The 14,142-nt window shown below is 38.9% G+C and overlaps 1 protein-coding gene across 16 annotated transcripts in view; it reads left to right on the top strand.

Annotated features, from left to right (window-relative positions):
* BCL2L13 (BCL2 like 13) overlaps positions 1 to 14,142 on the top strand; it is a 226,624-nt gene that overhangs the window by 68,290 nt on the left and 144,192 nt on the right. For 15 of the 16 annotated variants that reach the window (XR_014794601.1, XR_014794602.1, XR_014794603.1 and 12 more), the window contains 2 exons: positions 4,251 to 4,358; positions 7,875 to 8,022. Coding sequence is in view for 12 of the 16 variants with exons in the window: in XM_084878598.1 (XP_084734724.1) it covers positions 4,251 to 4,358; positions 7,875 to 8,022 (256 nt within the window). In the remaining 4 variants the exon portion in view is untranslated. The remainder of the gene's footprint in view (positions 1 to 4,250; positions 4,359 to 7,874; positions 8,023 to 14,142) is intronic. The other variant, XM_084878594.1, reaches the window with a different exon arrangement.

The raw sequence follows: 14,142 nt of genomic DNA, 5'->3' as shown, positions 1-14,142 counted from the left end.
GCTGCTGGTGTCCGGCTGATCAGGACTGAGCAAGATAGGCTGGACACGCCCTAGAGCCCTCCAGTGGTCCCTCCCTGGCTAGCCAACCTCTTGCGTCCCTCCCCTGCCCCAATTGTGCATGGTGGGATCCCTTGTCCTGGTCTGAGCCCTGTCACAATCCGAGCTGTGGACCTCCCCTGTCCCCCTCGAGTGCCAGAATTTTTTGCACCAGTTCTCTACAATATATTCTGGAGGTCACTTTACCTAGTATATTGTTTTAATCAATGCATTGCAGACCTATCTAAAAATGACAAAGTACTTCCAAAAAGGAAAACATAGACGGTTAAAAATAATAGTAGACTAAGTGGATGCTGCATGGACATGCTCACAAGACCAATTTGGAATTACAACCAAAGTACAGAAAAACTTCCTGAATAATCAACAGGATATTTCTCTGGAGAGAACCCTGATAACCGAGGACTGCAAATGGAGACTGTATAAAGACTAGTAGAAGGGGTGGAGGAGTGAAAGGGCTGGTCAGGCCCCCACAGTCAGCAACTGAAGTTCCAGAGAGATATCTCTCAGTTGCAGGGTGTTGCCACTGAGAACTCTGGGATCTAATCCCCAAATTGTGCCCCCCAGTGGAGAGTATAGGTACTGAGATGGGCATCCACATAACATCATGCTGTAAAAAACAGCGGGGTTGCTATCTACCAGGGAAAGATGGCTGAAAATTCAGGCACCCTCTTAAAGGGACAACAGATAAAATTCCCTGTTAAGCCACTCACCTTGTGCTTCTGCAGAGGAAGGGCAGAGTGGAATGGAACTCTGTGAGCAGAAGCCAGGATCAGGGGCTCTGGGTTAGAGCTCAGAAGGCAGACACCCTGGTCTTCTGTGCTGAGTCATTCATGCTGTGGAGGTCATGTTTCTCATGCAGACATTTGCTATCCAGGTGAGGCTGGCCCCAATCACATGCATGTGTTTCCATCTGTCATTGATTGTGAATTTGGTTGAAACTTCTATTATAGTGAAAGGGTGAATTGCAACATTAAAATATTTCTTCTAATTAATTTCCTTTCAATGTGCACAAATTTGTGCATTGGGCCACTAGTTAAAAAACAAAAAAGACAGCTTAAGGGAGTTGTGGGATAATGAGAAACATAATATTTGATTAGCAGGTGTGCCAGAAGTGGGAGAATGGGATAAAGGGATGAAGAACATGTTCGTAGAAATAATGGCAGAAATTTTTCCTAACTTGGTAAAGGAAAAAGTCACACAATTCTGGGAGGCACAGAGAACCCCAAGCAAGAAGAACCCAAACAAGCTCATGCCCAGACACATCATCATTAAAATACCAAAAATTAAAGAAAGTATCTTAAAGATCGCAAGAGAAAAGCAAGTTGTTACTGACAAAGGAACTCCCATAAGGCTGACACCTGATTTCTCATCAGAAACTCTACTGGCCAGAAGGGAATCCCATGAAGTACCCAAAGTAATGGAAAGCAAGGATCTGAAACCAAGATTACTATGCCCAGCAAGGCTATCATTCAAAATAGACGGTCAAATAAAGTTTCCCAGACAAAATAGGCTAAAGGAATACACCACCACCAAACCTGCAGTACAAGAAATGTTAAAGGGACTGCTGTAATGGGAATTAGAAACAGAGAGAAACCTAGGCATACAGAATTAAAATGGCAATAAGTAGCTATCAACAATAACCTTAAGTGTAAATGGATTAGAGGCTCCAATCAAAAGATATAGGGTAGCTGAATGGATAGAAAAACAAAACATTACCCAGCTATATGCTGTCTGTAAGAGATCCACTTCTGAACAAAAGACACATACAGGATGAGAGTGAAGGGATGGGAAAAAATTTTACATGCAAATGGAAAAGAAAAGCTGGGGTAGCAATACTCATATCTGACAAAACAGACTTCAAAATGAAATCCATGCCAGTGACAACAGAGGTCACTCGAGAAGAGGATATAACTTTGGTAAACATGTATGCAACGAATATAGGAGAACATAAATATGTAAAAAAATTTCTAGAGGACTTTAAGGAAGGGATAGACAACAATACAGTCACAGTAGGGAACTTTAATACCCTGCTGACTTCACTGGATAGTTCTTCCAGAAAAAAACAAAAACAAAAACAAAAAAAAACTTAAGAAGGAAACAGTGACTCTAAAGGATACACTGGATCAGATGGATTTAATTAACATTTGTAGAATATTTCACCCCAAAGTAGCAGAATATACATTCTTCTCAAGTGTACATGGATCATTCACAAAGTTAGAAAACATATTAGGACACAAAACAAGTCTACAAATTCAAGAAGATGGAAACCATATCAAGCATCTTCTCACATCACAATGGAATGAAATTAGAAATCAACTACAGTAAACACATCAAAAAACATTCAAATTCATGGAGACTAAATAGCATGTTGTTAAATAATGAATTGGTTACCAATGAGATAAATAAATAAAATTACTGGAAAAAAGTTAACATGAACACTTAACCTCAAATCTCTGAGACAGCAAGATCATTCTGGCAAGGTAAGTTCAGGGCACTACAGGCCTACATAATAAAACAAGAAAAAGCAACAATAAACTAACCCTACAACTTAAAGCTGTAGAAAGATAACATTAAGCAAAGCCCAGAGTAAGTAGAACAAAGGAGTAAAATAAAGATGAGATAAATGACATAGACTAAAAAAAAACAAAAACAAAATAAAAAAAAACACTATAAAAAATTGATGAAACCCAGACTGGTTTGGCTCAATGGATAGAGCGCCAGCCTGCGGACTTAGGGGTCCTAGGTTCCATTCCAGTCAAGGGCATGTACCATGGTTGCGGCCACATCCCCAGTAGGAGGTGTGCAGGAGGCAGCTGATTGATGTCTCTCATCGATGTTTCTAACTCTATCCCTCTCCTTTCTTCTCTGTAAAAAATCAATAAAATATATTTTTAAAAAATCAATAAAACCAATAGCTGGTTCATTGAAAGGATAAGTAAAATTGATGAACCATTAGCCAAACTCATGAAGAAACAGAGAGGACCAAAATAAATAGAATCAGAAACGAAAGCAAAGAATTGTAAGGACATACTATATTCCAAGAAGCTGGACAATGTGGATGAAATAAACATATTCCTAGAAAAATATAATCTCCCAAAAGTGAGTCAGGAATAATCAGAAAATTTGAATAGACCAATAACTGATGAAATAGTAGCATGGCAGGGGCACATACCCAGGTTGTGGCCTCGATCCTGATCTGCAGAAGGCAGCCGATCAATGATTCTCTCTCAACATTGATGTTTGTGTCTCTCCCTCTCCCTTTCTCTCTGATACCAATAAAATGAAAAAAGAAAAGAAGGAAAGTGTCTTATGTGGCTTAAAGGAAAATTACTTTTGTCAACTTTAAAATCTAAGTTATAGAAATGTTTAACCTTTTGTTTTTCAGAGGTATTTTAAAGTCTCATAGGTGCTATAATAATCAAGTTTCTTCATCTATATTAATAAAATTATCTTTGAATTTAGAATATTTTTGCTTGCAAAAATAAAAACATAAACAGCTAAACTTGTCAGTGGTAAAAAAAAATGATATGAACAACTGGAAATGTAATATAAGTATATTCTGAATAGGAGGGGTAGAGACTATCATATTTGCATTCAGTGTTTTAGAATAAATGATGAAGTTCTACAAATATCTGAGGCAGGAGAAATTAGTAAGTAGTTAAGTATCTGGTATAATTTTTCCTTCAGACTCTTTCCCTTAGTTCTCTATTCTGTGCTAGAGAACAAGACCTCTTTTTCTCTTTTACTACATGAGAATATTTATAGTTTTCTTAAGTTTGGAGAATATAAATCTTTTGATGATTGTAGTCTTTCTCTTGGGCTGCAGTTTGTGTAATGATAAGGAACCATAAAGATTAGTATCAAAATACACTGATCTAGATAACCTTTCAGGTTTTTTTTTCTTTAATGCCAAAAATGTTTCTGAGATACCTCCTTTCTAGTCACACAACCAGAAGATGAGGGGACAGCCTGCATTAATAGTTTTGTATTCAGATTGACCTGAGTTCCAATCATACTTCTCCATAGTAGTGATATAACCTACCCAAGCTTCACCTTTATCATTTTTAAATATCACCCAGCCCCCTGGCTTTGATAATTTAATTTTATATTTGTTACTTAATAGTTAAAATACTACCCATATACTAATGGCTTATCTCTACCTCTGTCAATAATAATCTTTCTGTTGGTTTCAGGAGTTCAACAAGATGTTGCTTCACAATCTCTGGATCAAGAAGTTTTATTAAAAGTTAAAACTGAAATTGAAGAAGAGCTAAGATTTCTGGACAAAGAAATTTCTGAAGGTTTCTTTATTCTAATTTTCCTAGTTAATTAGAAGATTCTGTTTGATGTGGTTTACTGTTGGTTTAATTTGTTTTTTATAGTGGAGTGTTCTCAACATTACACAGCTTCATTGGTATAGGATTATAAAGGTGAAATTAGTGATTACTCATTTTTCTTTCTTTGGGGGATATGTTTGTAAATTTTTCCTAACTGTACACAACAGTTTAAATGTAGCCTTTTCTGATGTTAAGTGGTGGATTCAATAATCATGTTAAGGTACTTTTCATTCAACAGCATTAAGGGGAAAAATTGACTAAACTGCTTTCAGTTTTGCATTATATATGCTATAGATCAGCCGTCGCCAACCTTTCATACCTTTGCGGGCCACTGGTTGGCGACCACTGCTATATATAGTTTTAATAGTAATATAAATGTAATTTTATAGCCATATATTTTGTACTTAACATTATGTCATAAACTTTAAAAATTGTTATCATTGTGGTAACTAAATTATATTTGATGTGTTGAATGACTGTTCAATCATTCCTTTATTATTGAGGAGAGCATTTAGCTTATTTTGAATCCACAATATGAGCATGTACCCTGACCAGGAATGGAACCAGTGACCTTTCAGTGCAGCGACTTTTCAGTGCATAGGATAATGCTCAACCAGCTAAGCCAAACTGGCCAGGACCTAGTACAAGTTTTTGTGTGGATATATATTGCCCAATAATTGTTTCAAAAAATATATTCTTTGGCGACAGGACTGGATCGCTGGGGCTCAGGTGGCGCCTCTCTGTGGTGGCCCTGCCTGGCTCTGGCCCCAGCCGGGGCGATGCTCCCTGAGGCTGCAGAATGTGCCAGTGACTCTGCTGGCCTGGGCATGGCAGACCCAGTGGCGAGCATTGCAGGCTCGGCAGCCAAGACTGTGAAGCCATTCCACTTGAGCAAGGCCTATGTGGAACCCATGAAGGAGGACTTGGCCGAGTGGTTCAATGCCTTGTATGGCCTGGGTCTCCCCGGGGGGGTGATGGCTTCCTGATGGGACTGGCCACAGGCACCACTCTGTGACAACATGCCAACGCTGTCACTGAGGCTGCCCGCACTTCAGCTGTTGCCCGCACTTCAGTGTGGCCTTCCAGGCTCCTGGGAGAGGAGTTCCTGGCCAACACCCAGCCCTCGAGGCTAATGCTGGTGGAACCCCCACTGGACCAGCCCCTGACCCAGCTCAGGCCCCAGATACTCCAGACCCTGATTCATCCTACTGTTTCTCCAGCTCCTCCTCTTTGTCCTCAGTGTTCTGGGTGGCAAGTGTGGCCAACCAGGAGACTCTGGCCGGATGGCCAATGGGCTGCCTGGGTGCTGGGGTCCAGCCCTGTCCAGCTCTTCCAATGAAGGCAACCCCTGCCCTGGTGTGTGTGGGGGCAGCCAGATGCATCTGGAAGTCACCTGGCTGGCCCTGAGTCCCCAAGGACATGGGCGTGGGGTCGGACGGACACACAGCCAGACCGGAAACCCTCATGAATTCCCACGCCTTGGGGCCCCCACCGCCCATCTGAACCCATGATGCTGGGGGCCTGGCATGCCCTGCACTCAGTCAGCCCCAGGGTGGAGCTGGATTCCTGGATGTGACAGACCAGCACATCCCCTACTGGGGATATGCCCACAACCAAGGTACATGCCCTTGACCGGAATCAAACCTGGGACCTTTCAGTCCCCAAGCCGAAGCTCTATCCATTGAGCCAAACCAGTTTCGGCAACATTAAAATTTTTTTTAAAAAATCCTCATCCAAGGATAAGTTTAGAGAGAGGAAGAGTGCGAGAGCATGTGAGCGCATGCTTGTTCACCATGGCTCAGTGGTTGAGCGTCGACCTGTGAACCAGGAGGTCAAAGTTCTATGCCTGGTCAGGGCACATGCCAGGGTTGCAGGCTCAATTCCCAGTGTGGGGCGTTCAGGAGGCAGCCTTTTAATGATTCCCTTTCATCATTGATGTTTTGATCTCTCTCCCTTTTCCTTTCTCTCTGATATATATATATATATATAGATAGATAGATAGATAGATAGATAGAGAAACATCGCTTAGTTGCCTTCTGTATGTACCCTGACCAGAAGTTGAACCTGCAACCGTTTGGTGTACGGGATGATGCTCCAATCTACTGAGTCACCTGGCCAGGGTCTTTACCAACATTTTTTTCCAGAGTAGTTTATTGATCTTTAGAGAGAGAAGAAGGGAGAAGAGAGGAACATCAGTATGGGAGTGTAACATCCATCGCTGCCTCCCACATACCCCAACCATTATTTTTAGCTGACTAAAATTCCAATTCTATTTTAAGTCTTTGTCTACTTCTGGTGGCAGTGCTTATACATAGTATGATAAAATGGGGAAAAGGTCAAAAGAAGAAAAACAACAGAGGCTTAATTGCACTCACCTTATTGAACCCTTGTATTAACCAAGACTGATCATTATAATGGGCATCCTCAAGCTTGCTCAGACAACAACATATTTGTGAACTTTGCAGCCATTTTTATCTTTCATGCACTTTATAAAGAAATAGTATACTTAACAGCCTTCTAGGAGCAAGCCTTAGATTAATACAATAAATACTTTATGGAGATTATTGATAACTCTTGTGAGTGGGTGTAGTAAGCTGCTTACTTTACTGGGATTCTGTGCCCTGAATCCTGTTTGTACCTTGGAACAACAATGATTCTGCCTGTTTTTCTGCAGTTTGAGAATGGCTAAGTCAGTATAACATTGAGTTAAGAAACAAATGAAAAGCTGGTGGTTTGAGCTGAGGAGAACAGGCTATGATGACTCTCCATGTGCTATTTGTCAACTTGTATAATCTTCAGAGTTTTAACATTTATTCATGGAGTTAAGAAGTTGAATTTAAAAAGGGAATGGAAGTAATTGACTCGTTTTCTGAAGGGGAATAAGCTGATTTGAGTCTGGTTTAAGAAGTGCCACATTGCCCTAGCCAGTTTGGCCTGTGGACTGAAGAGTCCTGGGTACGATTCTGATCAAGGGCACATGCCTGGGTTGTAGGCTCAATCCCTAGTAGTAAGGGGTGTGCAGGAGGCAGCCAATCAATGATTCTCTCTCATCATTGATGTTTCTATCTCTCCCTCTCCTCTCTGAAATCAATAAAGATATATTTGTTAAAAAGTGCCACATTTATAAAGGTAAAAACAAAAGCTTAAAGGAAAATATTAAGAGAGGTATGATAGATCTAGCAGTTGCCTCATTTATCATGCTTATATCACATTGGTCTATAATAATGCACTAAATTGGTTTGTATATTTTAACATTTCAGTTTAGTCATTTTCTTATGGAACCTAAGATTTTCCATAAATATCTTTCCTTAAAACGAAATCTCTAAATATAGAACGTATCCAGGAAAGATTAATATCTTGTAGTAATTATCTGTCCTCTATACGTGACTTATAGCTTAGCTCATCCTTAGTAGCAGTTGTCTTAATCCCCTAAGCTTTTATAATACTTATTAAATTAGATTTTCTTTTGCCCTGTCTTAGCCTTCACCAACATAGGCTTTGACCAGCACACGTCTCCAGTGTTCAGCCCTGCTAACCCAGTAGAACACTGCTTGGCTCATCTTGGAGAAAGAGTGTCCCAGGAACTGAAAGAGCCTCTACATAAGGCATTGCAAATGCTCCTCAGCCAGTGAGTTACCATTGCTTTTCTAAGTAGTCTTCTGCACTGGGTTGGTTAAGGCTTTGTTTTATGTAAACGGTGTAACTTCTTTTATCACTTACTTTTTTTCACTCTTTTCTTCTCTTGATTTTCCAAAGATCTCTGTTTATGTTTTGAGTGATAATGTTTGCATCAAAGAAGTGATTTAACTATACCAACATGGATTTAACTATTTGTATTTTCTTGTTGAGCTGTCAGGTTTCAGCAAATACTTTCACTGAGTAAATAAAAGCAATATTATTTGTCCTGACCACTTTTACTACCATTCTCTAGTGACCAACACAAATATAATGCCTCAGGTTTTATGTCTTATAATTTGGGATTAACATTACATCTGTATTTTAGGTATCCCAGATGTTGCTGTACTTTGGGATTGTACCATCTGCTCATGGAACTACTGCTACATTCTTATAATGTGAACTCAGCTCCTAACTATGGTTCTGACTCTCTCTTTCCTCCTCCCTCCCTTAAAGCTAAAGGCAAGAGGTTTATAGTGAAAGTATATTAAAATAGAACCACATCTTTATTATAAATCTTAAAAATTCATTTTTCCTAATTTTTTACTGAGAACCATTAAGGAATTGATATGAATTAGAAAAAACATTTGTTTTAATGAATGTTGACAACTATCTAAAACAGGATGACATCTCTTCTTTTTCTAAAAGGGCCAAAATTCAGCCCTAACTGGTTTGGCTCAGTGGATAAGGTGTCAGCTGCGGACTAAAGGGTCAGAGATTGGATTCTGCTCAAGGGAATTTACCTTGGTTGCAATCTCAATCTCCAGTAGGGGGCATGCAGGAGGCAGCTAATTGATGTTTTTAATTCTTTATCCTTTTCCCTTCCTCTCAGTAAAAATCAATAAAATATAAAATGAATAAATCCTATATAATAAAAGGGTAATATGCAAATTGACCAAATGGCTAAATGACTGGTCGCTATGACATGCACTGACCACCAGGAGGCAGATGCTCAATGCAGGAGGTCAGTGTGCTCCCACAGTGGGAGGGCCACTCAGCCACAAGCTGGGCTGATGGAAGGTGAGTGCAGCAGCAGTGGCAGGAGCCTCTTTGTGGCAGTGTTAAGGATGTCTGACTGCAGCTTAGACCCGCTCCTCACCTAAACTATCAGTTGAACATCCTCCGAGGGCTCCTGGACTGCTAAGTGGCACAGGCCGTACTGAGGGACCTCCCCCTCTCCTCCCCCAGTTCACAAATGTTGTGCACCAGGCCTCTAGTAAATAATAAAAGGGCCAAAATTCAAATGCTAAAGTGCTGTTGTAGTAAAGTAATTCCTTTTATGTAGGCAGAGTTATATGTTACCATTTATTGGAAGAAAGCAATATGGGTTTAAGGAGAATTTACTTTATTAAGGTGATATGAGCAAATGTAAAAATGCAATTATATATAGGAAACAGTGAAATGAAAATCACTTTTGGATCTTATTAACCTTATATATAGGAAAGTTTAAAACAAATATAGAGCCCTGACTGGTTTTCTCAATAGTTAGATTGTCAGCCCCATGCACTGAAGGTTTGCAGGTTTGATTCCCTATCAAGGGCACATACTTGGATTGTTGGTTTGATCCCTTGCCCCAAATGGGGCATGTGTGGGAGGCAATCAATCAATGTGTCTCTCTCACATCGAAGTTTCTCTTTCTTTCCCTGTCCCTCCTTTCAAGTCTTTCTAAAACTCAATAGAAAAGCCCTAATTGGTTTGGCTCAGTGAATAGAGCGTCGGCCTGCAGACTCAAGAGTCCCAGGTTCGATTCTGGTCAAAGGCATGTACCTTGGTTGCGGTCACATCCCCAGTGGGGGTTGTGCAGCAGGCAGGTGATTGATGTTTCTCTCTCATCGATGTTTCTAGCTCTCTCTCCCTCTCCCTCCCTGTAAAAAAATCAATAAAATACATTTTAAAAATCAATGGAAAAAATATCCTTAGATGAAGATTTACAAAAAATAAAAATAAATAAATATGGAGAGGAGATAACAATATAGGTGTTGGGAAATAAGACAATAGGAGGTATGGTTGTGGATTTCAAAGTATTCTATGAAGCCTTCTGGGGGCCCTTGCAGAGGTGAGGACAGGATGAGTGGGTGGGGTTTATTAGTTCCTCTCCACTGCTCTACTTTCACATATGTGATATATTGATGTTTCATGTAAGATTTGAAAAAAATTTGTTTGCCAAAACAAACAAAACTTGTGCAAGTTATTGGGACTGGGAATAGAATAACTGAGATGTATAAGATAAAAAAATTCTGTTTCCAATTAAAAAAAATAATTTTTAGGGAGGGAGGGAGGGAGAGAAAGAGAAGGAAGCATTGATTTGTTCCACTTATTTATGCATTTATTGGCTGCTTCTTGTATGTGTCCTGACCAGATATCTAACCTGAAGCCTAATGTATTGGAATGATGCTAACTAACTAAGCTATCCCGCCAGAGCCCTGTTTCCAATTTATTTTTTAAAAATATATTTTTATTGATTTCAAAGAGGAAGGGAGAGGGGAAGAGAGATAGAAACATCAATGATAAGAGTCATTGATTGGCTACCTACTGCATCTTCCTATTGGGATTTGAACCTGAAACCTGGGCATGTGTCCTGATTGGAAATTGAACTGTGACCTCCTGATTCATAGGTCGACACTCAACCACTGAGCCAAATCAGCTTGGCCCTATTTCCAGTTTTGATACAAACTATTTATAGCTTTGAGCAAACCATTTCACTCTATATCTCAATTTATCCATCTGTTAATTTTAATTCAGATATGAGTGCTCTAAAGAACAATATTATATAGGTTTTTGAAAAAGTATTGTTTTTGGAGTCCTTTTCTAGTGTATAAGAAAAATAGACATTTTCTCTCTGCAAAGTAAGTGATATTTAAAAAATTCTTATTTTTGATGAATATTATTTATTTATTGTTCTCTAGACTGAGTACTGATATAATTATTTTTGAAATTGGTATCTTTGGTGGTTAGGCACCTGAATAAATTTTTCTTCAGAAATCTTTTTTCTTCTTTAGTATTGCTTTTATTTTCAGCATTTTTCTTCTACTCAAAGGTAAGTACTTTAATATATATATATATATAATATATAAGTACTTATATATATATAAGTACTTTAATATATATATATTTAATTGATTTCAAAGAGGAAGGGCGAGGGAGAGAGAGATAGAAACATCAATGATGAGAGAGGATCACCGATTTGCTGCCTCCTGCATGCCCCACACTGAGGATCAAGCTTGTAACCCAGGCATGTGCCCCTGACCAGGAATCGAACCTGAGACCCTATAGCCCACAGGCTGATGCTCTATCCACTGAGCCAAGCCAGCCAGGGCAAAGATAAATATTCTTACTTTTAAGACATGTTAAGATGTTTCCTTTATAGAATCTAAATGATATCTGATGTATAATAATTTTCAAATGGCAAATTGTAAAGCAGAGGTCTTTTAGTTTTTAAGAAATATTGAACTCAACATATATCCTGTTTTATCAGTCAAGAAGAAATATTCTACTAGATTTTAGCCAATTTAGAAATAAATACGTGTGATTATCAGAAATACACTTTTGAAAGTTGTTAAGTGCTATTACTAATACCTTAAAAATAAGTATCTGTTGATGAACTAGATTTATTTTTTGTTGTTGATCCTCACCTGAGGATATTTTTCATTGATTTTTGGAGATAGTAGAAGGGAGGAAAAGAGACAGAGAGAGATAAACATTGATGTGAGAGAGACACATTGATGATGCTTCCCGCATGCACTCCGCAGGGCTGGGATGGAGTTTGCAACTAAGGTAGTGTCTTTGTCCAGAATCAAACTTGGTACCATTCAGTTCATGGGCTGATACTCTGTTCACTGAACAAGACTGGGTAGAGATAGAATTATTTAAAACATTTAAAAAATATATATGTTTTTCATCTTTAGAGAGAGAAGAGGAAGAGGGATAGAAGGATAGAAACTTTGGTGAGGGAGAAACATCATTGATTGGCTGCCTCCTGTACACCCTTCGCTGGGTTTCAAGCTCACACCCCATGTCCTGACTGGGAATCAAATCAGTGATCTCTTGGTTCATGGGTCGACCAACCACTGAGCCACACTGCTGAGCATTAATTAGAATTATTATAAAGGTTCATGGCAATATTTAAAAATATATATATATTTTATTGATTTTTTTACAGAGAGGAAGGGAAAGAGATAGAGAGTTAGAAACATCAATGTGAGAGAAACATTGATCAGCTGCTCCTGCACACCCCTTACTGGGGATGTGCCCACAACCAAGGTACATGTTCTCGACCGGAATCGAACCTGGGACCTTTCAGTCCGCAGGCCGATGCTCTATCCACTGATCCAAACCGGTTTCGGCATGGCAATATTTTTTAAGATGAAGATACCACCCACACTCCTTTTTCTTTCTTGCTCTGTTTGTAAGTAGCTGTTTTTTCTTTGTAAGGCTGTTTTTTCTGCTACACTTTTCTATCTATTAGATGTCCTTTGATTGTTTTTATCTGCTGGATTGTTAATGCATATATGTGTGTACATATGTTTCAAATCATTTCATTCTGAAGGATACTATTTTAGCCTGATAGACAAACTATCAATATGATTTATTATGACCCACAGTAGCATCAAACAGTTCAGGGAAGGAAGTGAAAGGGCTGATATATGCAAGTAAAGCTTCAAGGAGAATATAAGTAGGTAGACTGTATAGTATCTGCTGAAGTTTAGGATTTACAAACATGCAGCATTTAGTATAAGTTTTCTAAAAAAAAAAAAAAAAAAATACTAAGCTTACCTGGATGGGAATATATCAGGAAGGTAGTACATAACTACCTTTTAAATTTATTGGGGTGAAATTGGTTATATAAAATCTTATTAAAAAGGTCACCCCTGGTATCTCAGCATCACTGTAGTATTGATTTTATTTAGACTTGTATAAAAGAAAGATACTCATGTCATCATAACCTTTATTCTGAAATATCTAGACCAGCACTTTCTAATAGATATAATGAAAGTAACATGTATATAATTAAATTTTTTGCAGCCATATAAAAATTAAATTATGATTTTTAATAATATATTTTATTTAACTTAAATATTAAAATATAGTTTTAATATATACTCAATATAATGACTTATTAATGAGATACTTTACATTTTTTTTACTTTGAAATCTGGTGTGTATTTACACTTTCAGCACATCACTGGCCACATTTCAAATGCTTATTAGCTACATGTGGCATCTAGATTTTATCATGGCATGTGTCAAAATCCTAAGTTAAAATAGGATCAGTGTGGCCTTTAGGGCCATATCTAATTGGATATAAATTCCTACATTGCTCCTGCCAGCTATGTGGATTTGGGATAGTGTCTTGGCTTTTCTGAGCTTCAGTTTCCTAATATATAAAATGATAATATGAAATATGTGAAAGGTAAATAAAATAAAAAAAAGAAAGAAAAATGTGAAAAATAAAACCTAACAGTAGGCTGCCAATAAGTGGTAGCTGTTACCAGTCATCTATATTCACAGGCTGAAGAAATCACAGAGTTGAGTAGTCAGAGCAGAAAATACCTTTGAGATGGATTTTAAAATAAGACTGCTCTCATTTTTACATATGTATATGTAAAAGTTACTGTCCAACTGTCCAGCCGGTATCTATGACACGCATTGACCACCAGGGGGCAGACGCTCAATGCAGTAGTGCAGGGGTCTTCAAACTTTTTAAAGTGGGGGCCAGATCACGGTCCCTCAGAGAGCTGGAGGGCCGGACTATATGAACTACTAATCCCTACTGTAACACCTTGGCTGCGCTCACTGCCCAAAAAACCTGGCGGGCAGGATCAGACTCCCCTGGGGGCTGCATGTGGCCCGCAGGCCTTAGTTTGAAGACCCCTGCTAGTGGAAACCACAGGCATGGAAACCTGGAACAGACTGATTAATCTCAGAGGGAAGGGGGAGGGCAGGAAGAGATTAATCAAATATCTTATATGCATACTAGAGGCTCGGTGCATGGATTCACACCCTCTCACAATCCAGGACCCCTTGGGGGATGTTGGAAAGCCCAGTCCCTGCAGGCGAGGCTGAGGGACCCCAT

Source organism: Pipistrellus hanaki (genome assembly GCF_964339955.1).
Source record: "Pipistrellus hanaki genome assembly, chromosome: 3".
NCBI lineage: Eukaryota > Metazoa > Chordata > Mammalia > Chiroptera > Vespertilionidae > Pipistrellus > Pipistrellus hanaki.
The sequence above is the reverse complement of the archived record's forward strand: the minus strand, read 5'-3'. Positions and strand labels throughout refer to the sequence as shown.